The sequence below is a fragment of the Neltuma alba genome, unplaced genomic scaffold (assembly GCF_004799145.2).
Source record: "Neltuma alba isolate B1F8T4 unplaced genomic scaffold, ASM479914v2 tig00002268_pilon, whole genome shotgun sequence".
Classification (NCBI taxonomy): domain Eukaryota; kingdom Viridiplantae; phylum Streptophyta; class Magnoliopsida; order Fabales; family Fabaceae; genus Neltuma; species Neltuma alba.
In genome coordinates, this window is record NW_021632802.1 from 1 (window position 1) to 16,955 (window position 16,955).

The window sequence follows — 16,955 nt, forward strand, 5'->3', positions numbered from 1 at the left end:
TTGAGGAAAATCTTTCTCGATATATGGACATCCATAATATACTGTTAAACTTGAACATGGCATTATTCTCAAAATTGTTCAGTCACCCGCTTACCAGGCTTCCATGAACTATTGTTTTACCACTAGCTTATGCGACTTTCTTCCATCTTACACCCTTGTGTTGTTTGTTTCTTATTCCTTTCTATTCTTTTTTATATAATGGAATTTTTTTCAAGTAAGCAAATGATTTACTGGTTCTGATGATCTCAACATGCTTTTGTCGAATAATTTTGGTTTCAGGTAGACTGGACGCCTGAACTGCATAACAAATTTGTTCATGCAGTGGAACAACTAGGTATTGATCAAGCCATACCTTCTCGAATTCTGGAGCTAATGAAAGTGGAGGGGTTGACAAGGCATAATGTGGCTAGCCATCTTCAGGTAATTGTTTAGCTTGCTGGTTATAGTCCCAGTTTCTTTCAAAAACAACGCTGCTAGTGGCACTAGATGATTATAAAAAGCCATATCCATGTATCCTCTTAGGTTGACTCAAGTTACTTTTTTCCTTTTTTTTGGTCGAACAGAAATATAGAATGCACAAGAGACATATCTTGCCTAAGGAAGAAGATCGAAGATGGCCAAATCAAAGAGATATAATGCAAAGGAGCTATTATGTGCCAAGGCCCATTATGGCCTATCCTCAATATCATTCTAACCACACCTTATCTCCAGCTCCTATGTATCCTATGTGGGGTCAACCAGGAAGTCAACCGGCTGGTGTACAGATGTGGGCCCACCTAACTATCACGTATGGCAGCCTTTTCCGGGGGTACTATTTCTCATCAGAACTAAAGCTGTGTTTTCCTTTGTTTTACAAACCACTTTGAGCGGCCCTGTGATGATTTGCCATATGGTTGATGTTTCAGATGCACGCAGAAGCATGGGGTTGCCCTGTGTTGCCACCTTCTCAAAATCCTTGTTTTTACCACACTCAAGTGAATAACGCTAATAGAAGATCTTAACCTTCCCTTATTCTGAGTATCATGAGTAAATCTAACCATACCTACGGCTAATTAAACTTTTCCTGTCAAATGCAGCATACGCCTGGATTGCACAGTGCTAATAACGTTGATTATAACTCTAGCATGCCTCCAAGTTCGTTGGAGCATCATCCGGTAATGCCATACCTTCAGAATAGTTTATAATGCCAAGCTACCAGTTTTTACATGGGGCATCCCAGTTAAAGTTTTCACTTTCAAATCCTTAATAACTTTCACTATGCTTGAGCCTTGAAGATTCTAAATGGGCACGAAAATTTCCTTACAGTTTGCTTGTGTTGGGTGCATGCAGGCGGATGAAGTTGTTGACAAGGTTGTGAAGGAGGCAATAAGCAAGCCATGGCTGCCCTTGCCCTTGGGTCTCAAACCTCCTTCCACAGATAGCGTATTGGCTGAACTTTCTCGGCAAGGCATATCCACCATCCCTCATGGTTCCAAATCTATATAGCCACTGAGTCCCATCGAGAGTGACTCCGATGGCGACAAAATTTATGTTCTGGCTGGTACTAGAATTGCTGTTTTACCCAATAAGCAATTCTGCAATTTTTCTTTTTTCTTTTTTTCCCCTCGAATTTGAGATCCCAATTAAATGAACTGGTTAGGAGATGGAAGTTGAGGACCAGCGTACCTTGTCTGGTCCCTCTCGAACAACCGACCACTCTGAGGTTTCCACCAAGCTGATGATGTGAAGCTACACTCGAACAACAACAACAACAAGAAGAATGGACATCGATCCTATCCTATCCATTGCTTTTTGTTTGCCGGAATAAAAAAGCTCATTTCAGTGGGAGACACCCGTCTGGCAACATTGGGCGTCCCAGAAGTGGCCACGTGGTTGCTGATACTTACACCATGTTTGTGGCTGTAAATAAACAGAGTTTTGATGGGGATGTGAGTTGTGAAATGCACACAACTTTTGGGGCATAAAAGTGCAAGTGGCTGCAAATTCCAGAGTGAAATGTGTATGTGTGAGAGGGATAGGGTGGGCCCAGTAGTAGTCGTAGTGGAGTAGGTATCTAATAATGGAAACGGTGGCGCTTTTGTTTTCTTCTTCCCTTTTTTGAGGGTATGGCATGTAGAGAGAGTAACGTTGATATTTGCTGCTCTGGTGTTTGTTAATAAAAATGAGCGCAATCCAGGCGGAAGCTGACAATTCCATTTCATGTTTGCTTCGAAACATAGTTCAGTTTAAAGCGTTCCTCTGCCTCCCTGCCGGTCTAGGCTAGCTTAGCTTGTTGCTTTCTTTTATTTCCTTTTCACGTCCAAACTAAGCCAGACAAAAACCTGTTGGCCACAATTTTTGTTTTAAAACAAAAAAACTACCCCTAGTTTATGCCATAGATGTTCGAAACTCTTGTCGTTGTTGATATCTAGTCTTGTCAATTGTGATGGTTAGTTTCTTTGGAAGTTTTACAAGTCTTCAGAATATCATTTGAAAAATGTTGCTTGTTTTTGTTCAATGGTCAAAAGGTGGCAATCGAACGAATGATGTTCTTTTTTTTTTTTTTTAGGCCCTATCATTCACCCAAAAGAAAAAAACTTGCACATTTATCATATTCATAAAGGCTCTCGCAACGCATAATGTCGTTTTGGAAGTTCAAGGTTAACATGTAACAACTTTTTTATGTACATTAACTCACCAGAAGCCAGAAGATGTAATAATTACAATTACAATTCATTATTGAAATTTCGTATGGATTTCTTAAAATAGATATTTGCTCCAATAACCTCCCCTCCAGTCCAAAAAAAAAAACTCAAATGGTGGGAATATTTAAAAAAGAAGAACGAAGAACACAAGCCCAGTGTTATTGGGCCAATGACCCATGCTAATTTGGACACCAACAGAGACAGCCCAACCAACATACCCAATACAGGTTGAAGAATTCTGCGATAAATAATAGGAAGGATCCCAAAAAAAATATTTTAAAAATTTTAAAATTTTAAATCAGTTTTGTTTACTACACTTTAATAACAATTGACAACATTTAAAAAGCAAATAACAATACAATTTTATAGTTATTCCTGATTTAAAATTTTAGAAGTATTTTTTGGGGATTTTTCCCAAATAATACACTCATATAAGTTATCCATAATTTGTAAGGCAAAAAAAAGAAGAAGAAGAAGAAGAAGAAATATCATAGCAAATTTTAGATGTTGAATTCAACATTTAATATAATAAATTAATATATTCATGTTGTGGAGCATGTTGGCGTCTGCGTACGTGCTTGTGATTCGGGAGGTTTTTGATATGATTTTTTTTGTGTGGGTATAATCATGGTTGAGAGATTCGTCATGGAACAGTGTATTGTCATGGTTGCTGAATTGTCATGTTATGTTTGGGAGTATGTAATTATTATAGCTGAGACTTGTGAGTGGATTGTGATTAATTATGCATTCCCGAATATTCCGTTTCATAATTGATTGTTATTTTTTATTATTTTTTTAAAAAATAAGTGGACAAAATTGACCGAATGACCGCCTAAACTAAAATGTGATGAATGCAGGTTGGAAGCTAAAAGTTCAAGTAATTCAAGTATAATTAATATAAGTGGATATAATTAATGTTTACTTCCATAAATTATTATGTTAAGAGGTGCTTAAATTATTTATTATTTTGTAACAAAAAATTTACGATTTCTTAGATTAAAAACTATACTTATTCTGTCTCCATTTCAACATAAATAAATAAACATTAATCTGACTTTTGAGTAAGAAAAGATGAACAGGTAACGATAATTTTTAATCCAAACACTCTTAATTTTGATAGATAAAATATGACTAAAAACATTTTTTAATTGCTGCACCCCACATGCAAGACATTAGTAATTGTTCAGCTGTGGTCTAACATGCAATTAAAAATTAAAATTAAGTCCATTTCAACCTATTAAAAAAATCAGAATGCTTTTTTTATGTGTGGACACGTATATGCAAACGTTGACAAGGATGCGACCGTAATTCCCCATACTTACGTCGTGCTGATCATTAGGAGCGGGGGAGTTAGAGAGTTACGTGCCTTCCCACTCTTTCGCGATCTCTTTCCGCCCCATGCATTATTTAATTAGAATTTTGTGGCCCCATATTATCCTATTTTATTTCTAGGCTTAGCAGTACCATTTATACTTTCTTCTTTGAGATAAGTCACAAGTTTAAACTTACGTACGTCTGTGTGGGGATTATATGCTAAATATATATATGTAATACTCTCTTATCATCGATCAGCCTGTCCACAAGTAACCTTTTAGTTGGTTGACTCTTAATAAATGTCTTCATATTAAGTACTACCTCCGGTCCTTAATATAAGACCCTATTTGACTTTTATTTTGCTCCTAAATATAAGACCCCAATCCACTTTGTCTCTCATATTTATACATTTTTTTTCCAAAGTAGCCCTTCTAACAATGATAGTTATAATCAATACACTTGATTAGTAAGGATGTTTTAGGAAAGACAATACCTATTTAGGACAAATAACTAACTCAACTTACTTCTTTAATCTCCTCAAATTAGTCAACTGACTCTTATAATTAGAACCGGAGGTAGTATAAGTCAATAGCCACATTTTAAAAGCTAGCTAATTGGAATTCGTGGGTAACTCCAAAACTTTATTATGCCTCTCTTTCAAACTTATTATCCAATATTTATAAAACTCATAACAGTGAATTTTATCTGACCTCTTAAGGTTCAAATACGAGATCACTTGTTAAGTTAGAATGACCTCACAATCATTCAATCCAAATACTCAATGGTATGACTTGTCCTAATTTTTATTTTTTCATATATTATTGATATATTAGTATTAAGACATCATATGACATTATACAAAAGTTTGGCGCGAGTCTTATCTAAAGGATATTCAATCCTTAGTCATCTCATGTTATTTTAAAAAGCAGAAGCATACTCGGCAACTGTGAAATAACAACCATACAAGACTGGAATTCATATAGCTTTATTATATGTCAACCAAACTATTAATAATGGCCAAACTAAGAGCACTATGAATTCACACACACACACACACATGTATATAATGGATCATGTATTCAAGAACAGACGGGTAGGTCATAATAATAAAATCATTTACAGGGGAAAGGCCAAATCCCACCGCTACTCGGGAATTTTTATTTCCCCACTTTGTTCATCCCAGCATGTCTCTATCCAATGCAATAGGACTTTCAAGATCTTTTTAAAATAAATTTGTAATTTCTCTTTCAATATCATAATATGACAATTGATGGTTAATAACCCTTAATCAAACTTCAATTGAGGGATAATCTAATGCTTTTATCTCAAAGGGTTTTTTTTTTTATTTCTGTTTTTTTCCTCATTCAATGTTCACCCTTTTCTATAGAGTCGGGTAAGATGAATTTTCCAAATCCTAATATACACGCTAGTGACATTCATACATACATATATTACAGCTATTAAAAAGTTTTAGATAATGTTGTTTTTAGGTCATTTTTTTTTCCTGAATTTGTTTTGTTCCTATACTATGGAATATAGTTCTCCTGTTTGGCTGGAGGGGAATGAATGAGAGGCGATGGCCTGGTTGGAAGAGGAGACGTGAGTTCTATTTCGGATAAAAAAGAAAGAAAGAGAGAAAGAAAGGATGAATGGGATTATAATTATAAATTTTTAATAAAAAATAGTATCAAACGAGAGAGCAAGGACAATTAATTAAAAAAATTTAATCTTACTTTTTCAATTTTTTAAAATCAAACTCAATCAAATCTCACACCTCTCTCTATTTTTCTTCCATCTACTAGTCTATTTCTCTCCAAATAAACGGAGCATTTATCATTTGCTAAAAAAAAAAAGTGAGCATTTATCATACATAAATGACAAATTTTATTACAATGAAGGAAATATAAATAATCGGTCATTTAAGTTTGGGAAAACGTTTGTCGCTTGCTCATCAATGCAGGCATCAGGATAAAACATTTTCCTCAGCGTCATACGTTGGGGCGACGCCTTCTGCTCTTCTGGGACGTAGGATCTGTAGTTTGTCCAATTTACCCCCATTTGTTGCGGCAATGTTGCAAAGGACTAAGGAACCAATATATGAAATAGCGATGGGAGAAAGGAGGGCATTGACGTCATTCTGTTAGGAGCATCGGCAACGGAACCCAGCAATTTTCGGCTTGCACATCACAAAAATGTTTATAGGCTGCACCCGAGGTCAGAGGTGGGCCTCGTGCTTGCCCTTTTTTAAGTTTTTCCCCCACTTTTTATTTTTCACTCACCGCTTCTCTTTTCTCATCGCGATTCCATCTCAAAAGGCAGGGAAGGAGCTCGCAAATTCGTATCTGAAGAGTTTCTCAGTTCTCTCTGTAAGCTCTTTTTTGCTTTGTATCTAGTTCCAACTTTGTGTTCACATTTTCTTTTCGCTCTTTTTTCTGTCGGGTTTGGTGTGTTATCACCTTGATTTCCCTTTAAAAGTTTCTATCTTTCTCTTTTCTCCGTGGAATGAATCGGCAAAATTTCTGCATACAATTTCCCGAGCTCGAGTTTGTTGGGATTTCGGGGCATTGCGAGCAACAATATATATATATATATATATATATATATATGCATACACATACACACACATAAAAAAGGTCGGCATAGATTGCGTTTCGCAGAATTAAAGCTTGTGGTGATCAACATCTTTATTAAACAGTTTCTCTGCTCTCTGACAAAAAGATTTAAGAGAGTATGATATGGGAGGGCAACGTGCTATGTTTAATAGAGACGACTTCGTCTCAGAATGGAGGGAACTCTACTTTCTTGGTTTTAGGAAAGTTTGAGCTTCTTCTCTTTAGGAATATCTGAGGTTGAATTAGCATGTAATATATACAATGAAGTTATTGTTTTGGCATTTCTCCTATATTTCAGCCTGAAATGTTGGTTTTATCGTTTCACTGATGGTTTCCATGTCTTCCTTGTGCATAATGAAAATGTGGGTTTCTACAGAAGACATTGATAAACCATCCAACATTGGCCACGTGATTGTCTTCTGTTCGTGGGATTGAAGTACAATTAAGAGGTAAAGGATGGCATGTAAGGGCTTCTGGGAGTGCCTTTTGAGACTTCTGAACTTCTTGATGACTCTTGTTGGTCTGGCAATGGTGGGCTATGGGATCTATCTGTTAGTTGAATATCAAAGAGCTAAGGGCAACATGCCGACTTTTGCTCCTATCAGTGATGATCATGCTCTGATTCAACTTGGTCGTCCCTTGCTAATGTCTGTGTCTTTATCAAACAGTGTATTTGATAACTTGCCCAAGGCTTGGTATGTATGTTGCTCTTTTCTCTCTGATATAACGAGGGTTGAATATTTTTACTTCTTCCAAATTATATGGAAGATGTCGAATCTTTTCATACCTCCTATTTTGCTGCTTTAGCGTGCAATATGGATCTTAGGTAGCACAATTTTCTTTGTTATGAGTTATAATCACGTAATACTTAGTGTTTCATTTGTTAGAAAGTAAATCATGGTTAGTATCTAGAAATGAATCCCATTTAGCTTTGGAAGAAATACTTTCAAAATGTAACTTGAATAATCAGAGGAATAAACCTCTCTAATTTCCTTATGGGTGCACGGTTTATGTGGTAGGGTTTTTTTCCACATTTTATGATTAGAAAGACAAATCTTAAATGTACACTTCCCAGCTTGTTAGGCATGGTATAAATTTGACTTAACCATTTTACCTTTAATGAAGCGGTCTTAAATACCAAATCTATTAGTGCTGGAGACAAAAAATGTATCAATGGAAGATCATGTACTCATTTTTCGTTAAAGCAATTTAATTTGATGGAGGTGCATAGACCCATTTATTATTTTTAGTTCATGAATAATGTTTTACTTTTTATGCCATAAAGTATCCTTTTTCCCTCATAATTTTTGTCTGTGACTCGTTAGTTTCTCCCTCACAGTCAAAATCTTGTTACATATGCTTGACTCATGTCTATTGCTTTACAATTTGCGTTGTAAAATGTAGTTGACCAAGCTCAAACCGTGTTATCTTAGTCCTGTCTAACACCCATTGCATATTTCATGTTTGCCAGGTTTATTTACTTCTTCATTGGTATTGGAGTAATTCTCTTTGTCATTTCTTGTTTTGGTTGTATTGGAGCTGTGACAAGGAATGGCTGCTGCCTGAGCTGTGTATCCTTGTAGAATGTCCGATTTCATTGTCAAAAATATATGCCAGGTTCTTAAAGTTTAACTCTAATATATGAAGCTTGAGTTAAACACCTCTTTTGTCTTTTGCTTTTCTTCCTCCTGTGTGTGTGTTTTGTGGGCATGAGTATATTAATCAGATGGTAGCTATGAGTTTCCTTAAGCCGACATAGTATTCAGTTTTGGTAGCACTGTTGATTTTGGCTGAGCTGGGGTGTGCTGCCTTTATATTCTTTGACAAAAGCTGGAAAGAAGTAAGTTATCAATGGTGATCCATAATCTGAAATTCGAAATGTTTTTTCTTTCTTTCTTTTTTTAAAAGATTCAAGACGGCATATTTCTTATCTTACAGTTATAAACTTTCAGGAAATTCCTGCAGATGTAACTGGAGATTTTGATATGATATATAAATTTCTGAAAGAAAACTGGAATGTCGCAAAATGGGTTGCACTGGGAATTGTAATCTTTGAGGTAAGCAAGGAGTGGTGCAATTGACATCTATATGCAGCAGACAAGCATATCTCCTTTTGCACAATCCCAGATTTATTATACCACCAAATAATTAATTTTATGTTGGATGCGATATATGTGGCCAACATCACCTTGTGGGAGAAAGCTTGTTGTTGTTGTTTTAAAGTTTTATCTTCACTCTTAGGATTGGGTTGATTAGAGCAAGGATATTTGAACTTCTGATTAGGAAAATGCAATGCTCTTGATCACACTTGATAAGTTTGAAGGTGATGAAACTGTATTGATGCTCACCATCATCCTGCCTATAAATACCTGGTCATTATTCATCAGTAACAAAAGAATGTTGGGTTTTCCGGAATTTAAGCCTAAACTGTACGCTCAAGACTAATTAGCTAAGTTCTTCTAATATTTAGGTCACTAGGCACTAACGTTCTTTACAAGAAAATGCTGCTTTGATTGAGACCAGTTCACGTTAGGGAGGAAAGGCCGGTTAGGAAGAGAAGAGGGGAGGTGAAATATAGAACAGTCTCAGACACAGACAAAATAGACAATTTTCATTAAATCAGTATCAGTCAACTATGAAATCCGATATTTTTGGCGGTATACTTTTATATGTTTGTCTAAGGATTGTGCTTGGAATTGCAGGCCCTTCTTTTCTTGTTAGCTATTATTGTTAGGGCTGTAAATAGGCCGGCCGAATATGACAGTGATGATGAGTTCATTGCTCCTAGGCCTCAGATTCGGCAGCCATTGCTCAACAACAGGCCTACAGGTCCAGTAACAGGTGTACCAGTTGCAGGGACACTTGACCAACGTTCAAGCAGAAATGATGCTTGGAGCGCACGGATGAGGGAGAAGGTTCTGTCTTTTTCTCTGCAGTTCATTTTATGTTATTTTTATTATTGGATCCTGACATACTGCTTGTCTCCATGGTTGCTCTTTTAGAATTTCCATTCAAAAAGAGTTGATAAGATCTTTGTGGAAGTTTGAATTTTATTTTACTTGTCCATCCAAATAATTTTCTGAGTAAATTCTCTCGTTATTGCATTGTAAATGACTGTATTGATGATATCACTGTTTGTCATTTGTATTATGAATGCTTCTGATGCTAGCACTGTCCTTTATTCAGTATGGACTTGATACTTCGGAATTTACATATAACCCATCGGAGCCACAGAGATCGCAGCAAGCGAACTCGCAGCCAACTGAAGAAGGGAGCCGCTGTACTATCATGTGATCACACTTTTGTGCATTGCCGATCAAAGCAAAGAGGATTTGACTTTGAAGGATTGTTTTTTTAGTGGACCGATGGGGGTTGAAGACAAGAATTTCATCAGAGAAGCCCTTTTCTTTTGTTGAGTTTGTGCACAACTAACATTTTTGTGTACCCAACCAACTTTTTCTTTCCAAATTGGTGTGTAATGTTGTGCTAATATCAAAATTGTTTGTTGTGTTGCTTTTGTTCATAGATCGGAAGAATAATGAAGTCGTTGTCATGATGATTATTGTATCATTCTGCTGGGAACCAATGCTTTATATTTCTCCTCCCTCCAATGCGTCTTACTAAACTATTGATGGGATAAAGATCATCTGGCAATTCATTACTAATGTCTCTGCCATTTATGTTTTGTTTTCACTGAGATAAAAACCTGCAAAGTACGTTGGTTCAAGTTCAAGCGGCTTCGTACCGATCTCCTTGAAGAAGATCTCAAGTTTGGGAAAAAACGTCGTACTTTGACTTGATTTAAATTAGAGTAAAGGTGTAACATTGTGATATTTTTCATAGTGCCGCGGGCATCCTAATTTTATCCTCTTTTTTTTTTGTGTGCATCCAGTATTCTAATTTTATTTTTAATGCATCCAGCACTCTAAAAATTAGGGTGTTTGATGTAATTAAAAAATAATAATATCGGGGTGTTGTATGTACCTAAAAACTAAGACTATGGTGCTGGATATATCACAAAAAGGATTAGAATGCTAGATGCACTTAAGAAAAAAAATCAAGATGCTAGATGTATCTTTACCTTTTAAGGGTGTGTTTGGAATAGCGGTGACAGAAGTAACTTCTTTTCAATCTGACTTTTATAGAAGTCAGATTGAGGGGGTGTTTGGCATTCTCAAAACCGCGGTTTCAGAAACATTTTTCGTAAAACGAGATAACCTCCTCCACATATTTACCTTGTAATCCGTAAAAGCACTTCTAAAACCATAGTTTGGTTTCTATGCAAACACCCCCTGAGTAAAAGTCAGATAGGGTAATGTGATTTATGTTTGGATTGAGTTTTGTAAAAAAATCAGTTTGAGAAGTTTAAACTTGTTTGGATGATAAATGTAAAAGCAAGTTTGAATGCAAAATGACTTAAAAGGACATAAATTTTATTAAATATTACATATCTAATATTATATATATATATATATATAATGTGACTATTTTAAAAGAAGTAAGGAAAATAAAATTATTAAAAGTAAAGAAATTTAATATATTATTAGAAAGAAATTATACATATAATGTGACCATTTTAAAAGAAGTATTGACAATAAAATTATTAAAAATAAAAAAATTTAATTTATTATTAGAAGGGAATTGAAAAATACTAAAATATTTAATTAAATATATTACAACTGCAAATAAAACAAGAACACACAACACTAGGAAAACTCAAAATATTGTAACCTTTCTCCCCATTTCACCGCACTAGTATTTTTCTCATTGTGAAAAGCAAGATTTATCAGCTTCATCCCAAAAATCCATTTAGACCCAAAAGCTAGATTGCAAAAACGGAGTGCCAAACATCACTTTTAACATAAAAAGAGCTTTCGCTGGTTGAGATGTACGTTTGGGATCTCAAACTTGATCCCAAACAGGCCCTAAATTAGCTGAGTTTAATGTACTTTCTGAAAATTAGTGATTTGATTTTGGGCCAACCCATCACTCGATCTTCTTGCAACGTGCGATGACACCCATAGTTTAAATTTGTCACTCGAAGACCCATGTGGAATCACGTATAAATATGTTTTATATAAATACAGATAAAATTTTTTTACATACTTATCTTGTATTTTATAAATTATAATTAAAAAGTTATTTATAAGTGATTCCAAACAGTTACTTAGACTACTCATTGAATGTCAAATTGATTTTCTTCCTTCCAATCCATCCAATCCACTAAATATTTTCAATCAATAATATCAATTATAAAACTGAGCTCCCTTTATATGTTAGTTAAATGGGTCAAGATGTCCTGCCGTCAAAATCAGCCGCGTCGGCGGGGCAAATAAATCTCAAAATCGTGAATTAATTAATTAATTAAATGAGTCTGAGAAGTCTCGGCATCAACTTGTGATTCAATATAAATTATTCAGTTGTTTCACATGTTTGTTCCGCGTAAGGATGGAGAATGCTTCTTTTAGAATGATATTGCATATTATTTATACCCATTCAGCGTCACTCTAATTTTACCGTGGAAAACCATATACAACGCACTTATATTTTTATATTTGTTTCCTTTGCTGCAATTACTCCTATCTTTTGTTTCTTTCAATAAACTATTTGATTTTCTAATAACAGATGGCTTCAGCTGTTGGATCTGACCTAAATAATAGCAACTACTATAACTCCATTTTAAGTAATTAAAGTGGCTAGTAGCGCCTGACAAAAATAACGGCAAAGAGGGACAAGAAGAGAAGAAAATAATAATTATGTATAAGTTGACCCTTCTGAACTTTAGACCATGTATGGATAACCTCTATAACTTTTGAAACTGTACAATGAATCCCCCTAAATTCTTACATATATGCGGATAACTCCCATACCACTAGTTTTGTACATTACTTATCCATACACAATCATAAAGTTTATGAGATTATCTACATAAAATAAAGTTTAAGGGCTTGTATAATTGATAATTGGAGGTTCTGGGCATAGACTTAAAAGTTCATGGAGGTTATTATTGAGTTTTAATAAAGATTAAGGAAATTATTTGTACATGATCTAAAATTTACAGGGTTCTGTGTAATTTAGCCTGATAATAACAATGGATAAAATTATGTTAGTGGGTGGTGTTGTGGCGGCAAAATTTGTAGCATATATGGTGAGTTGGATTGGTGGTGGTTAAAGTGGATGGAATCTATTTGTTGAATCTTTGGCTTCTCTCTTATTGATTCAATTATAGGGGTACTAATGTCATGAAGTTGTTGGCAAGAAATGTTAATGAAATGAGGAGGCAATCACAAGACACCATCGCAGATAGAACACAACTTGATCCACCAATGAGATCTTTCCATGAAACTTTGTTGTGTATCTACTCATTTCCTCTTTCGGTTTCTTTAATCACCTTCTTCTACTATCCCAGCTAATTGCATGACGTGCTCTCTATATATTATACGCAAATAATGCTCAATATATATATATGCTCTTCTCTTAAAATAATGGCGACTTGTCTAGTTACCAATGAGTAGCTATTTTGTTACTCTATATGTATCTTTCCTTTTTTGGCATGCTGTTCTATTTGTATTGAATAAGAACTAGTGTCACTGTCCAATACCTGTCCCGAATATTATTGTGTTTTGGAGGATGCTTGGTCCAAAAACGGAAGCAAGTGGAACATTTTAAAGAGAAGAGGATAATGCATAGATGGGTCATGTTGTATGATTTCTCCACTCGTGTCCATAAGTACACAGTGATTTGGATTCTGCAAAATCTGCAAAAGGATGTTTGGATGCGTGGTTTTATCGCCATTGTTTCAGAGCAGAAGTGCTTATCCTTTTCCAGCCTGTACTCTATTGACCTTTTGAAAGCTAATATTGGAGCTCTCTGAGTATGAACTTACATTTTTTTTTAATAACTATTACTTCAGTTATTTAATATGAGAGCTAGTTTGACTTTTAATTTAATTATAAATATCAGACCCTAATTTACTTTGTCTCTCATATTTATTCATTTCTTTTAAAGTAGTCATTGTAATAGTTGTGCATGTTAAAAGTTCATGAAATGATAATTTTAGCTAATATACATGATTAGTACAGGTATTTAAAGAAAGACAATGCATATTTATTACAAATAACTGACTTAACAAACTTTTTTAATATACTTGAATTAATCAACTAGCTCTTATATTAAGGACCAAAAATAGTATTTGTGTTATGAATATTATAATATGTGGATGTCCATATCCTCCTCTTCCTCTCAACTTCATCATCAACTCCCACTACTTCCACTAGGCATTAATCTTCCACTACTCCATTACCTTTCCACTATGTCTTTAATCCTGTAACTCCCCCCACTCATATTCATATGGTTTATTGTCCACTATCTATCATTTAAGTACAAATGTAACTTATGTGTGAGACTATGCCTATAAATAAGGCATGTCATTGTATTGTGAAGCAAGTGAAGCAAAGCAAGGAATACAATATCATTCTCTCATTTTCTTGTCTACTTCTCTTCTCCAATCTACTTTTATTGTTGGTTAATTTCATAACACGTTATCAGCACGAGACTCTACCATCAGAGTTCATGGCTTTTAGTTGATGCACGTTGATGTTTTGTTCGTTGAATGATGATAGTTTGATCCGAAAGTTTGGTAAGATTTCTCCAATTTATTTGAAGCAAATGATGGTTTTGCATATTAACCATATTGATTCATTGGCAATCGAATATTTTATTCATCATATTGAGATATGAAAATTTTTATTTTTATTTCTTACTTTTCTTATATTTTCATGATTCTACTATCATTATATTCTTGATTTTGTGATTAGATGGCCAGAAGCCACATCACGTTTTGATGATTATTTGATAACAGACTATCTTGTGGTAGTAACAGATGGCATGACAAAATTGTCACAATTTGATAATCTATATCAAAGTCTTGAAAATTAATGGCTAAAAATGAAACGATACAAAAGAACTTTGTAATTCTGAAAATCTTGTTATAGTCCGGAAGACTAATATTTGAGAAAATTGATGGTGTGCTATTGAAAGCGAAGAATATATTCATAAGAGTGATAAAGAGTATGATCACATTCTATCAGTGGAACTGATAACTAAAAGGATAATAATCTTGGGGCTTGGCTATTGAATCATAACAGCAGAATTAGTAATAGCCCTATGATCAATATGATAAAATTATGAATAACTGTTATAATATGACCAGAAGTCATATAGACAAATATGTATCAGTTCATTGAAAAGCAAATGTTAAAGAAAGATGGTTGTGGAATCAAAAAGACCATGTGATATTATGAAAATATCGAAGCTAATTTTAATGCCTGAAGGCAGTAAGTTGTGAAGAAAGATAGATATCCAAAGTATATATAAAAATAGAAAACATATAAGTATATGCCTAGAAGGCTATATGTATAATGTTTAATTTCTACCAGTCTTTAAATTTATCATGATTTGTGATAAACAAATTGTTATAAGAATTTGATATTGTGATATTGATAAATGTGTGGTATAAAACTAAATAGATCAAATAGACCCAAAAGTTACTAGTTATATTTTGTTTATTTATATCTTATTTATATGATCTGATTCAATATTAGTTTTGAATATTTTAAATGTATATAGTATGCTGATCAATATTGAAATGTTTTGAACGTTAAGTACTTTACTTTTAAAAGTTCATTTTAAATGTTCTCCATCATTTTTGTGTGTTTTCTATGTGTCTTGCAAGTTAAATCTATGATACTCATAATTATTTGTTATTATGTTAATAATATATTGAAATAGAGTTGTTTTCATATTCCTCTTAAATTATATAGTTCCTGAAGAACTCGATGTAATAGTATTAATATAGTTCCAGAAGAACTAATACTGATTTTTCTTTATGAGCAGACAAAGTATTGATAGTGAAAAATATGATCCATAGATCTACATCGCAACTTTGGTTCTCCAAAGAGTGTAAATATTATAGTATAATTGGATTAAAGTCCGTAACTATATATAAACTAGGAAGTACTTGGGCTTCCAAGCAAAAGATAGGTTATTGGCTTTAACCTATTTTATGCTAGCAGCTATTTATGAAATATATGAATAAATGAATCATATTTGAATGACTCAATCTTGAGGGGAAAAACTGTTGAAATACAAATATGAGTTGATATTGGATATATTTTTCATATCAATTTCATAAATGGATATCATCAATCATATATTATATTGAAAAGTTTATTATTGGTAACGAAACATGATACAGTAAACCAGAAGTTTACTGATATAATTAGATTTATTGTTGGCATGACTTGTTTGATCATCTTAAACTATATAATTATTGAAGATTATGTATTGATATCCATTGAAGAACCAGAAGATTCTTCCGAATAGCCAACATTTTTAAGAATCCGTATGTGCTGCTTGTTCTCAAAGAAAATTGATTATAAAATATCACTAGTTATGTTTTGTTTTCGAATGGATCACTATATTTCTGGAAATATATATGGGCCCATTTAGAAGCACATAAGCCATACAAGTATTTAATATTTGATAGATGCATCTATATAAAATGGTAAGATGTGTGATTGATATTAATTTGCAACCTGAAGTTTGCAAGATTATTTAGATAAATATTTCCAGACTATGTGATTCCCAAAACTTGATTTCAAAGATGCTAGTGAATTTATATATCAGGCTTTTAATGTTGAAAAGCCTGCTTAACAAATTGATCTAGCAAAATCATTTGTTGATGCCTCCGTGAATAGCTTGATCAATATTTATGAGAACAAATTTTCCTTTTAGTGTTGGCATATTTGATATATTGCAGCACTTATAGACATCAAGGCAACAAAATTCTCCCAATGAAATTGGCTTTTGGTCAGGAGCAAGATATTTTCCATCTAAAGATTGAAATGTGCAATATTTATTCTTACCAATCCACCACAATGCACATAGATGGATATTTAAAGAAAGTTGGGACATATGTTGGGTAAGAACCTCCTTCTTCTTGTTTGTTTTTAAATGGAACAAAATAATGTTCCTAAAAGAAGCAAATGGATTTAGGAGACTTATACTACATAATTAGTTGACTGTTATTCGACAAAGTTTTCCTAACATGAGGGGGAGAAATTGAGTAGCTGGAAAAGAGAATGCATGGAATGCATTATTACTATTAAATATAGATCCTCAAATATATTAGTATGGACCAGAAGTTCATCAAAATTGCATTCATGAAATACTACAAAATATTTTACTGACTTGAATGAAAATTTTTAAATCTCTTATTCTAGCTAAAAATGCTCCAATTATTTTAAATATTAAGACATGCCAGAAGCATGAGAGGTTAATCGGT

At 33.8% G+C, this 16,955-nt stretch overlaps 2 protein-coding genes across 5 annotated transcripts; both read left to right on the plus strand.

Annotated features, from left to right (window-relative positions):
* Positions 1-267: 267 nt before the first annotated feature.
* Positions 268-2,198, plus strand: LOC114721012 (two-component response regulator-like APRR2; the record flags this gene model as incomplete). The annotated part of the gene is made up of 5 exons (XM_028906790.1): positions 268-420; positions 564-808; positions 906-974; positions 1,077-1,154; positions 1,330-2,198. Coding segments are annotated over 5 exons (573 nt in total), but the record flags the coding sequence as incomplete, so codon positions are not given.
* A 1,535-nt stretch (positions 2,199-3,733) lies between these two features.
* LOC114721022 (tobamovirus multiplication protein 2A-like) lies at positions 3,734-10,315 on the plus strand. Of its 4 annotated transcripts, none has more exons than XM_028906828.1 (9): positions 3,734-3,745; positions 4,470-4,472; positions 6,318-6,364; positions 6,987-7,305; positions 8,082-8,181; positions 8,370-8,450; positions 8,563-8,667; positions 9,313-9,525; positions 9,845-10,315. In XM_028906828.1, the coding sequence occupies exons 4-9, from the start codon at positions 7,067-7,069 to the stop codon at positions 9,902-9,904; spliced, it is 798 nt and encodes a 265-aa protein (XP_028762661.1). In that variant the 5' UTR covers positions 3,734-3,745; positions 4,470-4,472; positions 6,318-6,364; positions 6,987-7,066; the 3' UTR covers positions 9,905-10,315. The 4 variants fall into 4 exon arrangements, with proteins under 4 accessions (XP_028762661.1, XP_028762633.1, XP_028762645.1 ...); XM_028906800.1 differs by having other exon boundaries at positions 9,797-10,212; XM_028906812.1 differs by lacking the exons at positions 3,734-3,745; positions 4,470-4,472 and having other exon boundaries at positions 6,325-6,364; positions 6,990-7,305; positions 9,797-10,212.
* Positions 10,316-16,955: the final 6,640 nt, after the last annotated feature.

Bases quoted from the DNA above. Each gene is read 5' to 3' on its own strand.
- LOC114721022 (XM_028906800.1), top strand. From the start codon at position 7,067: ATGGCATGTAAGGGCTTCTGGGAGTGCCTTTTGAGACTTCTGAACTTC. The intron at 7,306-8,081 runs GTATGTATGTTG...CATGTTTGCCAG, and splicing joins GATAACTTGCCCAAGGCTTG to GTTTATTTACTTCTTCATTG. The intron at 8,668-9,312 runs GTAAGCAAGGAG...TTGGAATTGCAG, and splicing joins TGGGAATTGTAATCTTTGAG to GCCCTTCTTTTCTTGTTAGC.